Below are 19,049 nucleotides of genomic sequence, written 5' to 3' on the forward strand. Positions count from 1 at the left end.
TTTCCTTGCAGAAAGCATTCAAAAATTGTTTCTGTTTTCAATGTTGTTGGAAATGTAGTAAGCATTTAGGCCTGCAGGCAATGTTCAAGCTGTTAAAAAGATGGATGAAGACCAGGACCACGTGCAGAGGCAGCCAAGAAACAGAACCTCAAGACACAATTGATAAAATGCTGTAGAAATTAGTTTGTTACAGAACTTCTCAAACTGATGGAGCAGAGAGAAAGGATGTATCCACTGTAGACAATAATGGATCTGGATTACTCGCACTCCAAAAAGGAGGAAAATAAAAAGTTCATAGAGCATTCATCAGATGGGGAAGCCAATAGGGACAGAGAAGTGTGTGGTTTAACTTATGTTATGAAGAGATAATGTAGAAAAATGCTCATCAGAGATGAGAACAGGGATAGGAAATGAAAAAAAGAAAAGCACAAATACTAATACAGAAATAACACCAGTTAAGGACAATGCAAATATGGACACTGAGATCCAGGGAAAAGGCCTTCTTTAAAATGGTGATATCCTAGAGAAACTAGCATAAGTGACCTGTTGATAAATCAGGATAAATGATGTATAACTACCTCAGAAACTTGAAAAGTGATGCATAGACATAGCATTCTCAAGGTCCATTCTACAGTATGCAGAATAGGATATACAAATAGATATTAAAGAAAGCATAAAGCCAGCCATCTGTGTGCAAATATAACAGAGAATATAACAGTCAAACAGGGCTTTTTGGCTGCCTCTGTACATTTTGAAATAATTACATGATGGAGGGTAGAGCAGGGACTCGGTATTTTGGGGAACTGACTCAGCTACTCCTGAGTTAGTCATCCTAGCCTCTCTTTACAGCTAACAGAGAGAATGGATGTTCCTCGTGAGCAGTTATTCTCATCTTCATGTGGTAGTCCAAAATGAAGCCATGAATTCCATCTTAGAAGCACCCTTTCATCACTGATTTTAGGGAAGCAACCATCAGATGCAGATGTCCAAAGCACAGGAGCAGGAACTGTGGTGAATGAATACCAGTTTAAATGTTCAGCCACTGCATCCCATTCCATCATGTTGTCTACACAGGCCACATAAAAATAAAGTAACATGAGGTGACTGTCCCACACTCCTCAAAACCTCTTCAGAAAACCAGGATCAGGAAGCACAGCTCTTGGTTCAGCTGGGAGCAGCAGACCTGCTCTGGTGCCAGGTATAAATACAGACAGCCACAGTGTAATGCTTCACAGAGCAAACACAAACCCAAATCCCTTGACGGGCTAATTCACAGCAATAATGCGATTTCAAGAATAGAACTATATCAAAATGAAGCAGTTTAGCTGAAGTGAAATAAAAAATATCAACTCTGTCTGTAAATCTCCCCAGGGAGATTTTTGCTTTAAAGGGGGACACTGGAGGATGCATTACAAAAGAAAAGTTCAGGAAAGGAAAAACATGCTTAAATTGCAGAATAAAAGGGAATATTAAAAGAAAAAAGAGAGTTTTCCCAAAAGTTGTCCATATGTGAATGATTAAAATTTAGAGGAACTCACATTCTGGCAATTTAAGGGAAATATAAAAACAAGGTAAGGCAGAACAAAAATATTCTGAAGTGCAGCTTGATAAAAAAATATTTTTTTTCATGGAAGCATGTCTGAAGTTTTCTTCTGGTTTATTATGATTCCACCTTTCATAAAGGCTGTGATCTGCTGCAGTATAACAATGGAATTATGACAGAGTCCCTAAATATTGTTTGGAAAAAATAACTCTGATGGGATTTAAGAGCCTCAATGCAGACTGGTGAATGATGTTCTGTTGCATTTGAAATCAAAGGAGAACCTTTCTCCCTTTTTTTTCCTATGGCTCTTTATAATGGTTTTATAGGTGCACAGAATGGAATGGAAAAAGTATCCTTATCTGTAGAGGAAAAGAAGAAATGAGCCACTCTTCTTGAAAATAAGGTTTAATTTTAGACATCCTTTCTAATAGCTCCTGAATGTGTCATCTAGGTAATTACAGGATTTATTTTAAAAGTATTGCTTAAAAGGAAGCTGCCATAATTATATGCACCTGAAGCTTTTCAAGACCTAGGTGGCTACATGCCTAGTGAAAAACTGACTATTAAAAGTTGTCCCAAATTGTGGGGTTAATGACTTCAGGTGAGCAGACCTTTTAGAAGGTTTAATTAATATCTCTAGTTAAAGGTATGGATATAGGTCCTATGGAGACTCATATATCAACTAGTGACACAGAAAAACTGTGATGCCAAATTGTATTTAAAACTTTCAGAAACAGAAGAGAACTGTTGTCATTTTTGTTTATGTTTGCTAAGGGTTGTGAGTGTAAATTCTTTGGACTGGACTTGGCTCCTGATTTGTTACATGTGAGATAATTTTTTTTTATCCTTTCCTGTGTGATTCCTTTAAGCAAAGCTTAAGCTTGGGAGCTTAATTCTTTAATAATGGCATGTGAGTGTCACTGGTGGTGTTTGCTCAGCTTGCCTTGCTAAGCAGGGTGACATTCAAGCATGTCATCAAGTCTCATGATTTCAGTGGAACATGTGTGTGAAAAACTAAGGAGTTATTTTTGTTTGTTAGCTTTTTTTTGATTTGTTGCTTATGCCCTATCTTTCTACCTGTCGCAGACAGGAGCAAAACAATTACAATATTGCTCTATTACAGTTTCAAACAAACTGTGAAGGGTTAAAAATCTTGGGCTTTCCTTATCTCCTCTCCTTCCCACCCACCAAGCCACAAGGATGCTTTTTTCAACCATGCCAGAAGTGGACTATTACAACACTAGGTTTAAAAAGCCCTGGATGTATTGGAACTAATAGAACTAGACTTCCAATGGATTTGTGGATCATGGCTGGCTGATCTTTCAATTATACTAGACTAGGAGTGTAGTTTGACCACATCTTATGTGAGATATCTCAAGAAAAAGAAGCAGATGAGGGAGCTGAGTGTGATACAGTCTGTGAGTACTTCAGCTGAAAGAGGTTGAAAATATCTTTCAGATATTTGTAACATTGTGAGCAAAACTTTGACTAAAAAGCAAATAATCAGGCAAAATCCTCTGCATTTTCTACACTGTTTTCACCAGTACAAGTTCTGTGATGTTTAAATTGCTGAGCTAATGGTGCTGCCTTTCATTAGTACAAGTTCTTACAGAGCCTTACTTCTCTCTCTGTGTATTTTGTATGCTATTTTAAATCTTTGATACATCAGGTAAAAGCACTGGTAATCCCAAAAGTCACTAGGGAAGATAATTGTTCTGAACTTTTATTTTATTAGGAAGCTTGGTCAAAACAGTACTACTTGGTGAGAAAGTAGACATTGGTTTTGTTTTTTTCAAAATTCCTGAAATTTAGCTGAAGAATGTATTTTTTCAACATAAATTGACTAATTTTTTTTTCCTGGAATTTGTACAGCCTACACAGCCTATACTATTTTTACTGGAAATTTGCACCTTAACAAATTTATTAATAGCTATGAATCTGACTGACTTTCATGATTCTGCTCTGTTAAAGTTAGACATTGGAGGCCCATTTGGGGCACAGGTTGTTGATGAGCAAACAGAGGAATACATTGTTGTACAAATCAGCCAGATTGAAGACACAGGATCAAGGAGGAGGCACCAGCAGCAGGTGATAGTCTTTAAACTCTCTTTCACTTTTTTTGAGATGTGTTTTATCATTTATTTCTATCACTGCTGTGTGGATTAAGTGGCCATGCTTCTTCTTGTTGCAAAGTGTTTCACTTTCAGCATTAGAAAACTTACTGTAATTAAAGTTGCATTTCCTTTTGCCTTATAAGGCTTTTCTGGGCTTCCTGCTTCAAAATTTTGTTCTCTATATTCAATGCAAAATGTGTTTTGGCATCCTCCCTCTGGAGGACATCCTGGAGGTGTCTCTCACTTCATTGATTGAGTATGAGCATGAGTTAATTTGATTAAACCTGAGCACCCCTAACAAACCTAATCAGGGAGAACTGATTTAGGCTGATTTTATTCCTGACTCACAAAAAGCCACAAAAATTGTCAAAAGAGAGAAAAAATAGGAATAAAACCCTGTATCAGAGACATATCACTATCACTGACTTCTGCTAATATTGCTGAATATGACTCTCTTGCAGGTGGTATACAACTGGTCTCTTCCCTTAAGTTCAAGAAGAAATCAGCAGATCTTCACAACTAGAACCTTTCAGATACCAAACAGGTTGGCTAAGAGACTGAAAAATGATGCATTTAAGGAGCAGTTTCCATAGACTTGACTAAGATAACGTTTTAAAAATAATTATCTCTGCATGTTTCAGAAGGGCAGAAAAGGATGACTTCTTGTTGTTCTTTGAAAGGATTTACAAGACTGGTTTGTACTTAATTTCTAAACAATGCTTTTTAGAAGGGCACAGTTTGTTTGAAGGTGTTTGAGGAGTTGCTTGCTTTAGTAAAGATGTAACAAGTATATTTATAAATTCTCAATATAAATAATGCACAAATAAAACTAAAGGTATTTCATTCCAGGAATAAACAAAACTTCTTTTTCTTTCACCAGAGGCACCATCTTCATAAACATTCAAGCTTTCCTGCAGGAGTCTGGAAGTGTTCCTCTCTCCATGAAACATCAGTACCTTCATGCAAATATAGAGGCACAAGTAACAGTAGCATCCATCATCTTAGTAGGTGTCTATGTGCTGATCATATTGGAAGTAAGTCAGTTTTGTACTTGGATTTTATTTTTTTCCTGAGCTGTAAGAGGAGCACAAGAAGAATTTTCAGTCTTGGGCTTTGATATAATTTTAAAATGTGTATTTAACTTCTTCATACACCATCAGTGTTGCTAACGATATGAATAAGATACATGTGGGGAAATTGTTCTGCATTGTAAGTGATTCTGCCAAGTTCTTTTCATGTTACAGTGATCTTGTATGTTTTTCTATTAGGGTCTATAAGTTTTCTAATATGTCAACAGAATTACAGTTTTGTTGTGAGAGTAAAAATAGGTGAGAATTGCAAAAGGTGTGGAAAATTTGTTTTTTAGTATTGAAGTATTTTATAAGGTAAAATAAACATATAGTTATTGACATTCTCTAAGGTACCTCAAATTATGAACTTAGTGTACTTTCAACAGGTTAAAATGAATGTATATTTTAATAAGTGCCTTTTAGGCATTCTTTAACTGTATTATTTAAAGAGGAAATTGAGCTTGAATTAATATGAATCAAGGGACAGGGAACTTTTAGCATACATTGCAGCAACATTACAAAACCTTGAGGTACTAAATCAAACAAAAATGCATTGCATCACACTAAGAATGGAAACATATCATAAATAACACAGAACTCAAACTGAATTCTTTGAAATGAAAACACTGTTATCTTAAAATGAATTGCAAACGGGGAGGAGCACTTTTAAAAAAAATATTTTTAATTCATATGAGATCCACACTGTCAATCCTCTGGGTTGAATCAGGCCTGATTTACATTAGTATGAAAATAAGAAATGAATGAAATCAAGTCTACAAGGTACTCCACAGTACATATGTCCAGCATGCTCATTTTTCTTCCACACCCATTGCATATTTTGAGCTTTTCAGCCCGTTCCCCATTGAAATGGTAAGGCTGTAAAACTTCACCTAATCAAATACCAATAATGGATGCACACAACACAGCAGATGCTTTAGACATTTAGATTATGTTGTTCAGCAATGATTATTTCTTTCTAAACCTAAAAGTGCCTCTGTGTACATTGTAAATGAACAAAGAGACATTATATTAAATGTAGAGGGGGATTGGACTAGATTTTTCTATAAGTATGTGTAGGCATGCAGCACAGCCTCAAAATAGTCTTAATACTTTTAAATGCAATTTATTTTTTCAAAAAAGCTGAACCAAACAAAATTCCACACCCCTAAACCCCCAACCCCAACTATGCAACTTTTCAGCAGTTGTAAAAACATCAGGTTTTAAATGTAAGTAAAGGGGGGGTTTTGTGTTTGCAACCTGAAAATCTGCTTTGGAAAAATTAATGTGGAAAAGAAAATGAAAACTTGAAACTGAAAAGCAGAGCCAAGTAAAGAATTAGTTTTCCTGTTACTTTGAGGGAAAAGACTTAAAACAACTCATTAAATTATTTTTTCTGTGAAAATATCAGGGAAAGATTTCTATTGTTGGCTGAAAAATTATTTCTCCAAATTCAAAAGTAGAAATAGATTTTCATAAGTAAACTTTTTTGAAATTTAGAGTGTGGAAAGCTACATGTATATTGCATCATAATGTTAGTTATTTTCTCCATACTATCTATAGAAATGACAAATGCTACAACGAGTCTATGGGTCCCTTGTGGATTTCTTGCAGGCAGCGGATGCTAATATTGTTGGAATATGTAATACTGGCTTCCATCATATTCAGTATTTATAACTTCAATGCCTGAAGTCCTGCTTTCTCAACACATTGCACTCTCTATCCCTTTAGTTGTTATCACTGTTGAAGAAATCAATGTTACTGCGAAACTACCTCTTTAATTTTTTAAAGAGATAGATTTTAACTTTGGTGTTGCTGCTCTCCATCTTTTATCAGTCTTTATTATTTTCCTGCATTTTATTAATTATTATTTGCAATACAGCTTCAAATTCAGTAGACATCCAAACCAGTTTTAGAGCTATATTTTCTTTAAAAATGAAGAAAAAGGAAGCATTTTATATGTTACAAATCACAAGAGCCTCTATTTCCACCAGCACAGCCCTTTTTCCCAAGCATGAATGGTAGATCTTGCCCACAGCCTCCTCAGCCCCACTGTCCTCACGATTTAATCTTTTCTTGCCTTCTCCTCTTGGTCTTTGCTACCTCAGTCACCAGGGACTGTGCAAGAGCTTCTGCTTCCTGCAGATACAGGATGATGGGAGAAGATTGTCAAGTAAGAAGTTCCAGCTGGAAACTGAAGTGCATTTACTGTAAACAACTGTCTTCTCCAAACTTTGAAGCAGCTGTTTGCCTCCATGTTATCATCAAATGTCTCAATTAAGCACAGCGGAGGTCTCAGGATGTGCTCTTCTTCAGAAAACAAGATGTTGAACTTCATTTCTTCAGGCATTGATTTTCAGTGTTGTTCCTTTTGAAACTGATTCCTTGTTATGTATTCATAAAAAACAAATAGGTTTCTCATAGAATAAGATGCCCATTTTCCTCTTTAATTTCCAGTGACTTCTAGTTTCAGGCTTAACACAAATATGAATATTCCATTACTTCACAATTCTGCTACTCTATCTCTGAAATTGTTTATATTGCTTTTAACTCCCATGATCATGCCTTAGTTTTTTGTTTGGAGTTTATGGGCTATTTTTTTTTACCTTTATGCAATCATCTGTTCTTTCAGTAGGTGTTAATTCTCTTGAAAATTATTTTCTTCAAATATCAATCTGTTCCCTCTTAGCATTTCAGTCTCCTATTCCCTGCCCTTGTCCCAAAGGAGAAAAACATTCAGCTTCCTGTGGTGCTTCTGCTTTTATCTAATCTATACCATTTTATAGACTTGTTGAAAACCACAAAGTATTTAATTTTGTTCTTGAAAGCATAAACTGCACAGGAAATAAAAAACCTGAATGTTAAAATAGGAAGAAAGGAAAAAGGAAAGGAAAGGAAAGGAAAGGAAAGGAAAGGAAAGGAAAGGAAAGGAAAGGAAAGGAAAGGAAAGGAAAGGAAAGGAAAGGAAAGGAAAGGAAAGGAAAGGAAAGGAAAGGAAAGGAAAGGAAAGGAAAGGAAAGGAAAGGAAAGGAAAGGAAAGGAAAGGAAAGGTAAAGGTAAAGGTAAAGTAAAGGTAAGGTAAAGGTAAGGTAAGGTAAAGGTAAGGTGGCGGGTTTACTTTTGTTGATCTCAGCTCTTCTGTCTGACCCTTCAGGATTACTGTGGAAACACTGGTTAAAATGGGTTACAAGTATGTTTTCACATTGGTCTACAGGGACATCTGGTATAAAAGGTGGATGTACAGAGTTCTACACTGATGTTGCTGTATTAAATCAGTTTACAATGCATTTTCAGACAGGCTTTTTCTATTTTTGATCCTCAAAATGCATATACTCTCTTGACTGTAAACTTGAAAAAAAATAGAAAATTTAATTTTTATAAACCCCTGCTCCAAACATATTTTTTTTTCAGCCGAATCTATTTGATCCTTTGCCTTGTTTGATTTCCATAATTTCTTCCAGAAAAGCATTTTCCTATGTGACTAAAGTGATTACTTGTAGCTCATTAACTGAATGATGTATCATTTCTGGTCATAAGGCATGGTCAAGGAAAAGCAGTGCAGATAAAATTTCGTTGTTAGCTATCAGTTAGATATTGTTAGATATCAGAGAAATACAGTTAGATACCTTTGCTTTCTCACCTTGTCCCTGTTTTTATCTAGACAAAATGGGATAATACGCTGGTTAAACTAAAGAGAACTCTATCTGCCCATCCATATCTTATAATATCTGTTAAAATATTAAAGTTTTGCTGGTATGCAAAAAAGTTTTTTTGCATTTATAAAGCTCTTATTTGTAATTATTCACTGCACATTTGCAGCTATGTTGAATCTGCATTAATTAGAAATATGTAAGGAGGAATGCTAGACATCAATTATTAAAGGATAGAGCTCATTAATTGAAATTAATTAATGTGTGCCCTTGTCCAACACTTTCCCCTAATAATATATTTGTTTTGTGTTGTGTGTTAAAATGCAGTGTTAGTTGTTTATGATACTTGAATGAACAGAAGCAAATGTGAAAGTAATTGCCTTTTAAAATCTATTTTGTAAAACATTACATTTAATCAGGAGAAAAGGCAAAATAACATTTATTATACAAAGTTAATTTAAAAAATTGAAGAAAAAATAAGATACCAATAGCATGTCAAATAGGAGGAAAGTGTATCAGAAAAAATAACCGAAAAGCAAGTATCAGAATTTCTCTGAGAGTCTCCATAGGAAATGGATTATTTACTTTCATACCCTGTCTTGTAATTAGCACTAAGAAAGATCTTGCCAGGATCTTTTAAGTGCCATTTAAATGATCTGAATCTTGAATGACATTTACATGTCTGTATTTCTTCTTAAAACACAAATAATTGAAAGTGCAAGATCTGGTCTTAAAAGCTTATTTTGTTACTAACATGAAGTATGGACTTATAATCACAATTTAAATTACTTTAATGGAAATGGAATGTGTCAGTTTCTCTCCATATTACTTTTCTATTATTAACTAACTTAAATTATGAATAAACATCCCCTAAGCTTAATTTCTTTGACTCATATCAGAGTGATTTTTAATAGCATCTAACAACCAGAAATTAGTTCCAGAGAACTAAAATTTTATGTGATTTTAGTCTGACTATTTTTCTGTCATTGCAGGCTGGTTGAACCAGTGTTTACTGGCAGGAAACATTTTTACAACTGGAATAAGGGGTTATTACGGCAGTGTACACTCACACAGTCCAGATTTTTTATCAGAAAAATTATGCTTTAGAGAGAGAATAGGAAAAGAGAAGAAACAGTCCTTGGCTATTATGAAGCATAACACTGAGTGATAGAAATAGGCTAATCTTAAAATATCAGATTTTTTTTTCTGATAAGGAAAGTAACAGAAAATGTGACTGATCACAGAAGTGATCAGCTTAGTCAGCATGGCTTCTGACTTCCCACCCATTCTTGTATTGATCTGTCTTTAGATACAGACTGAGAAGAGTGTGGATTAGAATGTTCCCACCTCCAGATATGTCCTCCCAAAAGACTGGTAGCAAAGGAACCGAAGAAAATCCATAGCAGTTATTGGAAAAGACCATGAGAAAAAGGAAGTAGTAGCTGATGCACTCCCTCGCCTTTTGTCAGAGAGAATATATTCCTGCTGCTATGGATTTTATGTGCTTTAGGATTAAAAAAAATGTGAAGAGGAATTAAAACAGTGCTGTAGGGTTGCCAGAAAATTAGGGACAGATTATCAGAACAAACCTTATACTCTCCTAAATAAGCGTCCAAGCCATTTCTCCCTGGGCAAGAATAAAAGTTTCCTCTTATCTGCCCCACTGTCTGCAGGTGGTAGGGAGTAAAAGAACCCAGAAGTTTTAAACACCGGGCTCTGAGGGTTGTACAGAACCTAAATTAGGGTAATGAAACCTAAACATAACATCCAGTAGTAAAACTTACCTTAAATAGAATTTGAGCTTCCTCTGGAACTGTCTAACCTCATCTGCCCTGGGCAACAAATGGTTTTGGATCTTGTTTGGAGTCCCCATAACTCTAAAGCACTTTTACCATTCAAAAGTCCATTTCCCTCCCTAGCTCCCCAGCTGAAACTGTGCACTTTGATGAGGGCACTCTTGCCATCCCCACGAGAACTGGTTTTAGGACATAAACTGAGGGTGTGCACTAAAGTTTGCTGAGGTAGATGCTGGATGCCTGGAGATCCAGACACAGCACAGATCCATCTATCCTGTCTCCCAGAGTGAAGTATTCAACAAGTGGTACCTATATATTCTTCCAGAGAGAACAGCCTGCTACTGAGCTACCAATTAAGAAGTACAGACAATTCCCTAATGCCTTTCCCTAATTGAGGAGGAGGCTGTGACCTCTCTGTATTTTGATCTCAGTACATTTTGAGAAGATCAGAATTACTTTCAAGTTGCTATGCAGGAGCATTGCAAGTTGCTCCTTATGAGGAGGATTTTATCAGTACTCCCAAGGTGCCAGGATTTCTATTGCTTGTTTAGAGTAGAGACAGTGCTAACAATAGGAGGGTCTAAAAGGACAGAGCCAGCACCAGTAAGATAAACTAGTCCTTTTTACCTGCCCTAGCTACAGCAAAGGGAAGAGAGCTTGAAGGAAGAAAAATCCTGTAAGACAAGGAAGGGATGGGTTTCAATTAAAACAAAAATGCAATATAATAGCAAGCAAAATCCCCAGCTGGATCACAGCTTGATATGTTATAATAACAATTTTGTATTATTAACCCAATATGAATATTGATTTTACACTGACTATTGCCTGCCTAATTGTTAGATCTATCTTTGTAGAAGTCTGGCTGTGCTCTGAATATATGTGTTTTAAAGAAAACACTCATTTTGGGTGCTGTGTACTTCAGCAGCATGTAAACTGTCTTTAATTAAGAATGAAATAGGAAAAATATTGCCACTGGATGGTGCTGCTCACTATTCTAAGGACTAGATGGAATTGTCTGCTTTGAAAGGTGTAGTCAGGCTTCTCTTTTCACAGAATGTTATTTTTTGAAATAATACCACTCATATTTTCAACACTAAATGCAAAAAACTAATTTCCAAAGGCCTGTTTGCTAATTTCTGTGCCTTTTAAATCTAATTTTGAGCTGTATTTTGTTCAATTTGTGAAAGACTGGCAAATATGAATGTTTTGTCCCGCCTTGCATACTATTTTTTTTGTGGATTGGTGTGTTTCCTTTCTGTTTGAGAAAGGGAACAGAACATTAAATTAGCTTAATTGAATGTTGCCGTTCAGCTTCTACCCTGCCTACGGCAACCAGAGGGGTAGAGAGCCATGAAGTCTTAAAATTTTAACAAGTTGTTAGAACTCCTCTAATGCACACAAACAGGGATGAGAAACACTCAGCTCTTTCTGGGGCCTCAGATGGTGTCTTCCTTCAGCAAGAACAAAGACAAAAGTGGAAGAAAACCTGAAAGTGTAGGTGGTGGGCTTGAAGGGAGGTATGATGACATGATTTAAAGAGGAAAAAAATTCAGAGCAAAAAAGTGGAGTGAAAAAAGACAGGAGATGTCAGGGATGAAAGACTCTCCAGAGGAACTGCTAGCTAGAGCAGAAAGTTCTCTGTAAAAGTAATGTAAGTACTGCAGCCTGCTCTACTGTTCATAGTGCATGGCTGTGTTTCTGTATGGTTTATTAACCTACTGTTTTAGGAGGGCTGACAAAAATTCAGACTGGGAAGGTAAAATTTAGTTATTTGGTCCATGTCATTTGTTTACTAGAAATTCCCAGTCTTATTAATATCAAGAATAGAGATAACTGAGACAACTGGGAAAATACAAATGGTGGCATCTTCTTCAGTTTCAGAAAAAGTTCTGAAACTGTAAATGTAATTGAGCATCACTCAGTCCTCACAAGTGTCTTTAGGACACAAAGAATGAGGGTGTGCATTGGGAATGCTGTCAAAGTGCCTGAAGGGGATGGATTCAGCAAAGCCTGCTGAAGTAGGTGCTGGAGAGCTGGATTGACCCTTGCAAGACTAGGCAGCCTGTAGGTAAACAATGGCTTTGGTCATGTTGGCCCACAGAAGCAGTTTGGTTTATTTTCTTCTAGGTTCTTTACTGGCTCATGACCAGATTTCTTAAGTCATGCAGAACATGTTTTATGAAGCTAAAATATTACAGGAATGAGTACCTTGGTACATAAAAATGATCACTATCCTCTCTTTCTGCAGGGCTCACCTTTCTATTAATGTGACTCAAGGCCCTGATTTACAGAACATGAGTTTGTTCATTTCTCTGCGTGCCAGTCCACTTCTGTAACAAGGCAAAATCCCAAAATTCATACCAAGTACAGATTTGCCTTTAAAATTTGACTCAGAGGGGCTATCAAGCTATCAGATGTTACTTTTGGAGTTTTATGGAGATATATAAAACGGATTTTCTTAACATCAGAACCATTCCAATGTGCAGAGTCTGGAAAGCATCCACTTATGACTGTAGTGATATAGATATGACAAACTTCTCTCTCTTATATGATTCTGATAGAAATATTAGCTAGCTATTTCTGTTAGAAATATTACCTTTTTATCCCTCTTTACCTTATTATTCTGAGGTGAGAGGTTATTTCAAGACAAAACTCAATCTTGCAGTCATTGCAACCCTCATCCCATAGAATTACACCCTCTTCTGGGTCCTCTCTCCATCATCTCTACAAATGATACTTCCCCCCTTCCTTTCTAGTTCTATGTTCTTTTCTCCAGCTTTACTTTTTCCCTCAAGTTTCCAAAGCATGAAAATTCAATAGTTTGTTTCATCTCATGCATCAAGGGTATATTTTTGTTTGCATCATTCAAGGATCTCTTTGAACCAGTTAATCCAATGTTCCATATCAGCATGAAGCTTTAGTCATTCAGTTTTCTCTACAAACAGCAAACAGTGATATAGCTGAGGAAGAAAACTCATAGACTCTGAAAAGATTGTAAATTGTGCACCTTGTTCATTCAAAGCCTTTGACAGAGCTTTGGAGTAACAAATATCTCTGCAGAATCCAGAATCAGCCTACAGATTTTCGATATAGAAGAGGGGAATTAATTGATCTGGTAATTTATTCACAGGAAATAATTTGATTTCTTAAATCTCTTTCTCTGTCTATCCCTGTCCCTGATTCTCTCTCTGCATTGTTTTATGTATAGAAAAAAATTGATGTTAGCTTAATGCAGTTACTTAATCACAGGATTTCAGGACTGCGTATCCTAGACAAGAATTGTAAGATATCCTTACCTTGTATTTCTTAACTTATTCTAGTTAATGTGCTGCTGTAGTTTAACCCCAGCCAGCATCCAAGCCCCAGGAAACTACTACTTCAGTCCCCCACCAGAGGGATCAGAGAAAAAATTGAAAGGACAAAAGCTAGAAAACTCATGGATTGTGATAAAGACAGTTTAATAAGCAAAGTGGAAGCTGCATGCAACCAAAGAAAAACAAGGAATTACTTCACTTCTTCCCAAGGGCAGTAAGGCATTCAGACATCTCCAGGAGTGCAGGGCCCCATCATACAGAACTTGGGAAGGCAAACACCACCACTCCAAATGCCCCTCTTCCTCCTTCTTCCCCTCTTTTTATATACTGATCATGGTGTCATATAGTGTGGAATAACCCTTTGGTCTGTTGGGGTTGGCTGTCCTGGCTCACAATCTCCCATGCATCCATAGTCTGCTCATCAGCAGGCAGTAGGAAAAGCAGAAAAGGCTTTGGCTCTGTGTAACCCCTGCTCAGCAATGACAAAAGCACCTCTACATTATCAACCCTATGTTCAACACACATCCAAAATACAGCCCTCTTGCAGCTCCTGTGAAGAAAACTAGCTCTACCCCAGCAAAAACCAGCACACATATCATAGGGATAAAAGTGAGCTAATACAGGCATTTACTTGGAGACCATATAGTGCTACTTTTAATCACTTTCTATGTAAGATAATCATCTTGTATAGGTTTTATATTGAGTAACATTGCATTAGAAAGTGACAAACTGTTGCCTTCCGTGACTTCCCCTAAGGCAGGGTTGTTTATACCAGGACTTCCTCCACTGACATTAAATCAGAACAAGTAATTTGGCACACTATCTAAGCAGAAATAGTTATTATAGCAGAATATCATAGATGGGTGCTTTCTTTCCTCAGGGTTGAGTAGATGTTCAGAAATTATAAAATTTGCTAGGGAGTCTAGTGTTTTCATTTAAAAATAATAATTTAAGGTTGGGTATTTGTCTTTAAAAAGAGCTTATTGAATATATATGAATATATATGGAATATTATTTTCACAGTTACAAGCATAAATATTTATTATGCAAAGAATGAATAAGAATGCATGTTAGTACTAAGATATGATAGTGTTTCTAAATCCACAGATTTCTCCAGACTTCTCTTAACTGGTCTTGGTCACACATTTCATGCAAATGGCAGTACTATAGTATTGATCCACCATGAATTTCTTAAAATGAGTAAACTTTTGGTCCAGGATTTTTTTTCCCTTGCAAGACATACTTATGTACAGTGATGCAGTTCTGACATATTTTGACTTATAAAAATGAGATTCATTATTAGATTTTCTAAATGTTGAACCTAGTGTAAAGTGTTATTTTACGATTCACGCCTGCATATATAGAATAAATATAGAGAGTTTCCTAATCTTCAGATGAAGATATAAATAGCTGTTCTTGCTGCCACGGATTTTTGTGATACTTGGAGTCACTTTGGGATTCTTGATGCACATCATCTTTCACCAGTGTACCTTATCTGCTTACTTCAAGAGTTGCTTTAGCCCATCCCTGCACACTGCACCAGCATGTCATACTTTCTAAGCTATGTGAAGCAGCTCCTTTTTGCCTCATTAAAATCCCTGCAGAGTTTACTTTCTGCTGCTTAACTAGGTAATTCTAAGTCAATTAATTTTCTGTTATCATTCATTTTGCACAAGCTGTTGAGCACATCCCCTGTGAGGGGTTCCCAGGTGCTGGACCCAGTGCCCCAAGGCTGAAGGAGCTGCAGTTCTTGCTTCTGCAGAGCTGGTGTCAGGAGCAAACTGAGGGCAGGAGGGTGAGGACAGCTAAAACATTAGCTGCCATCGCCAGCTGAAAGGGAGATATGCTACTATGCTTTCACTAACTGGTACTGCTCAGTCTCTTTACCAGAGGTGAGCATGTGGAAAATCAAATAAATATATCTGGCGTCACAAGCTTTCCCTATCTTCTGCTCTGAGCTCCTTTGTATCTGACTACATCCTATATTTCTAGTCTGTTGCTTGAAATGTGTCCAAATTTTAAAATTTGCCAGAAATATAGAAAATTTCCACGGATTAAGAATTTGGTGCCATTTAGCTTTGAAGTGGATCTACAGCAAGGCAGAGTTCAAAGTATTTCAAGGCTTTTATTTACTCTTGTTTTCTATTAGAAGCCCAAATTTTCAGTCATGTTGCTTGACAGTTAGCAAAAATTACCTACATTTTAAAGTGAAATTACCAATGTTTTTCTGCGATTTCCATTTTTGATTACAGCTTCTGATTCTAGTGTTAGACTTCTGCATTAATTTTCCAAAATATGGGGTGTTTTATCCACTAAAGAGTGAATCAAATATGTGTACCTATGAAGTGTACTGAAGTTTCGTCTGTATCCTGCTAAAACAACTGGAATAGTCCACAAAATAGCAGGCCACCAAAATTTGTAAAATGAATGACAGCAAATTATAAGATAACTCCACTAAGGGATGTGACTGAGGAGCACATTTTCAGAGGCACTCAGGCTAATAGTGTCTTGATCATCTTTAGGAAAAACTGGAAAAAAATCTCTTCCACTGCTGAGGATGTTTTTTTTTAACCAAATCAATCCTTATTAAAACATAAAAAGGAATAGATACAAAACATAAAGTCAGAAAAAAAGCTATCCTAGGGGAAATTTTATTTCTCTCCTTCCTTGGCACCTGAGAATAAAGAAATAAACTAGAGACTTTATAAAGTCTAAGAGGGATTTGGCTGTTGATTTTATAAGGAAGAACTCAGCTATTCTGAAGGTAGGTGAAAAATACATAAAACTCATATGTGGATATAGGTTTGGTAATAAACTGTGGAAATGCAGCAGTGTTGCCACTCTATCAAATGTAAATTAATTTATCAGTAAAATAAGAAGTTCAATAATACATGCTTCACTGGAGACAAAATGGATAAGAAATGAATATGGGTTTTGTTTGAAACTTTACATGAAAATTGTTGACACTTATAGTTCAACTGCTATTTATGACTTAAAACAAAGGATTTCTGGAAATAAAATGCTTGGTGTGATAAATCATTTACCAAATATCTTCAGAAATACATTATAGAAATGCATGTGTCCTGGATTTCAGCTGGGAAAGATATTCTCTGAAATAGCACCCACGTAGTCACTCAAATGGCTTCTAAATATTTTCTTTTGCCTCCAGGAACACCATACAAGTTTTAGGGTTTAGAATTCGGATTAATTTTTAAAATGATGCTGTTACAGTCTACCAAATGGTTTGATGAACTCAGTGCAAAAATTCCAAAACACTTTAAAATAGATAAAGAAATTTAAATCTGGGAAAGGTCTAGGCTTTCTAAATCCAATTTGCATTATAGTTCTGCAACTGTATATTGTTAATTAATATCAAGGAAAAAGACTTGTAGCATAAATTATTTGGATAGCTTTAATGTCTTACTTTAAAATGAACTCCTGAATTAAGAGTATGGAAACTATTAGAATCAGCATTCAGCACATTGTGTTTATCACACAGCAGGCAATCATGAGATGAACTTTCTACAGAGAATTATGGAACAAAATTACTATAGTAGCCTTTCCTAGTCTTTGCTTATTCTGACTGACTCTATGAGGTTTTTATCAACACACCTATGTTGTTGACACTGTTGTTTCACAGTTGTAGCTTTGTGTACTTTAATTTTTTTATATAAAATACTGTAAATATCCATTCCCTATTTTTTTTCAATTTGTTCATCTCTTAGACTTGTAATGTCCCACGTCAGTGAGCTCTAAACTGAATCCTGCTTTGTAAAGAGTGAAATCTGTACTGCGTAGTTTTCAGTAGCACTTTGTATTGCTGTTACTGTCCCTGTGACAAAGGCAAGAGCCCTCTCCTTTGCTGTTGCACTGTCAGCACAGCTAGGTATTCTTCAGACAAAAGTAAAGATGATGGTGATGGTGGATGCCCTGTTTGCAAAGAGTTTATCAGGTTTGCAGTTGGAATGGGAGATGGGGAGCTCTAGCACACAAACTGATACACTAAAAGCTTTGTATCTTCCTCCTCATCAGTTCTGTCTTTCTCATCTCCGTGGTCATTGCACAAGGGTGTGCCCTTTCTCAAGTGAGAGAACAATCAGATGAATACAGATGATTTTTCACTTAACCTTTAAAAATGTCTTTAGATCAGAAGTCCACTAAATCTCTCAGCTTTCCTGGGATTAAGTCTCTGTCTTAATTTATATCTAAGCTCTTTCAATTCTGTACCTGAGCTGTTGTTTATGGGTACACTCCAAGAATCATCCTGAAAAGATACTCATCCTCCTGCCAGTCTTCAAAAGGGTTGGCTCATCTGTGGTATTTTTCAAAAGAATAATAATGGAATTTTGCTTGATATAAAGCCCTCCAAATGTGTATTAGATGGATTTGTCGTTCAAAGAATGTCAGAACTCGTAACCTGCACCTCCTAACTTCTATATTTGTAAGTTTTTAAAAATACCTGTGCAAATATGTTATTTTTTGGGGTTTATTTTCTATGAAAAGAAAATTAAAGAGAGTAATCTATTTTTTCCTTAAGCTTCCTAAATATAAAATTTTGAATATTTACAGGTCTCAGAGTTTACATAAGTGTTCTTTCTAGGCTTTACATTACCTTATGACTTTTATTTGATAGTTTACTGGAATGGAGTGTTGTACATTTACTAAGTTTTTTGTAATAAAACTTTGCACCTTGTTCATTCTTCAGGATATACCTTTGTATATCCTTCTTGAAAAACCATCGGAATGAAGGAACTGACAGATGACTTAATTTGTTCAGTTTCTTTCTGCAAAAATTAAAGCCAATTTCACCCATAGGTGACAGCAAACTCTTGGAAACTGAAACTGCAGTCAACCCAATGTGAGCAATTAAGCACACAACAGTGACAGCAAAAGTGCTTATGTGGAAATATGCAAAAAATCTGTAGCTCAACAAATCTCAGAAAACCTAAGATATCTTTCTGAGAACTGAAAAAGAGCCACCTAACGTGGGTGGAGATTGCTTGAAGAGAAAACCCTCAGTTTGAGGACAGCTGAGGATTTCCCTGTAGCCTACACTTGGGCTTTGCTCTGCTAAGAAGCTGATCCCCTCCCCTAATGGACAGCTCTGCTTAGCATCTATTATTGGAGAAAGCTGTAAAGTGTAATTGCTGTACCTGCTTTCCAGCCAGAAGAGCTATGGAATGTTATCAAATGCTTCCCACCTTTGCAGAACCAGAAGGGCCATATGTGTGCTTACATGTCAATGCACTGAAATGGGAAATCAAAAATGAGCCAGTGGGTTATCACACACATTTCTGTAGGAGCTGATGGGAGCTGTAGTCTGTGCTCTGAACAAGTAGGTCATTAGGGCTTAAAAATCTTGGTCTGATCTCCTGCTTTGTAACCATGAATAGGTTAATCTTCAGTGCATTTTTAAGGAAAACAGGAGAATAAGACAGATAATTTTTTTAACTCTTGAGTTAGTCATTTATATATTTATTTTTCTAGTAATTTGATAAATTGTGTAGTTCTTTACTATTTCCATTAAAAAATATAATCAAGGAGAAAAACAAAGTCAAATCTTTC

General features: G+C 36.1%; 1 protein-coding gene across 2 annotated transcripts in view; it reads left to right on the forward strand.

The window, feature by feature from the left end:
* The window catches only part of OCA2 (OCA2 melanosomal transmembrane protein), a 162,160-nt gene that overhangs the window by 31,192 nt on the left and 111,919 nt on the right, over nt 1-19,049 (forward strand). For both annotated transcript variants that reach the window (XM_063150517.1, XM_063150518.1), the window contains exons 6-8: nt 3,474-3,631; nt 4,119-4,201; nt 4,538-4,691. In XM_063150517.1, the coding sequence (XP_063006587.1) occupies nt 3,474-3,631; nt 4,119-4,201; nt 4,538-4,691 (395 nt within the window). The remainder of the gene's footprint in view (nt 1-3,473; nt 3,632-4,118; nt 4,202-4,537; nt 4,692-19,049) is intronic.

This window comes from Melospiza melodia, chromosome 2 (genome assembly GCF_035770615.1).
Source record: "Melospiza melodia melodia isolate bMelMel2 chromosome 2, bMelMel2.pri, whole genome shotgun sequence".
In the NCBI taxonomy this organism is placed as follows: Eukaryota; Metazoa; Chordata; class Aves; order Passeriformes; family Passerellidae; genus Melospiza; species Melospiza melodia.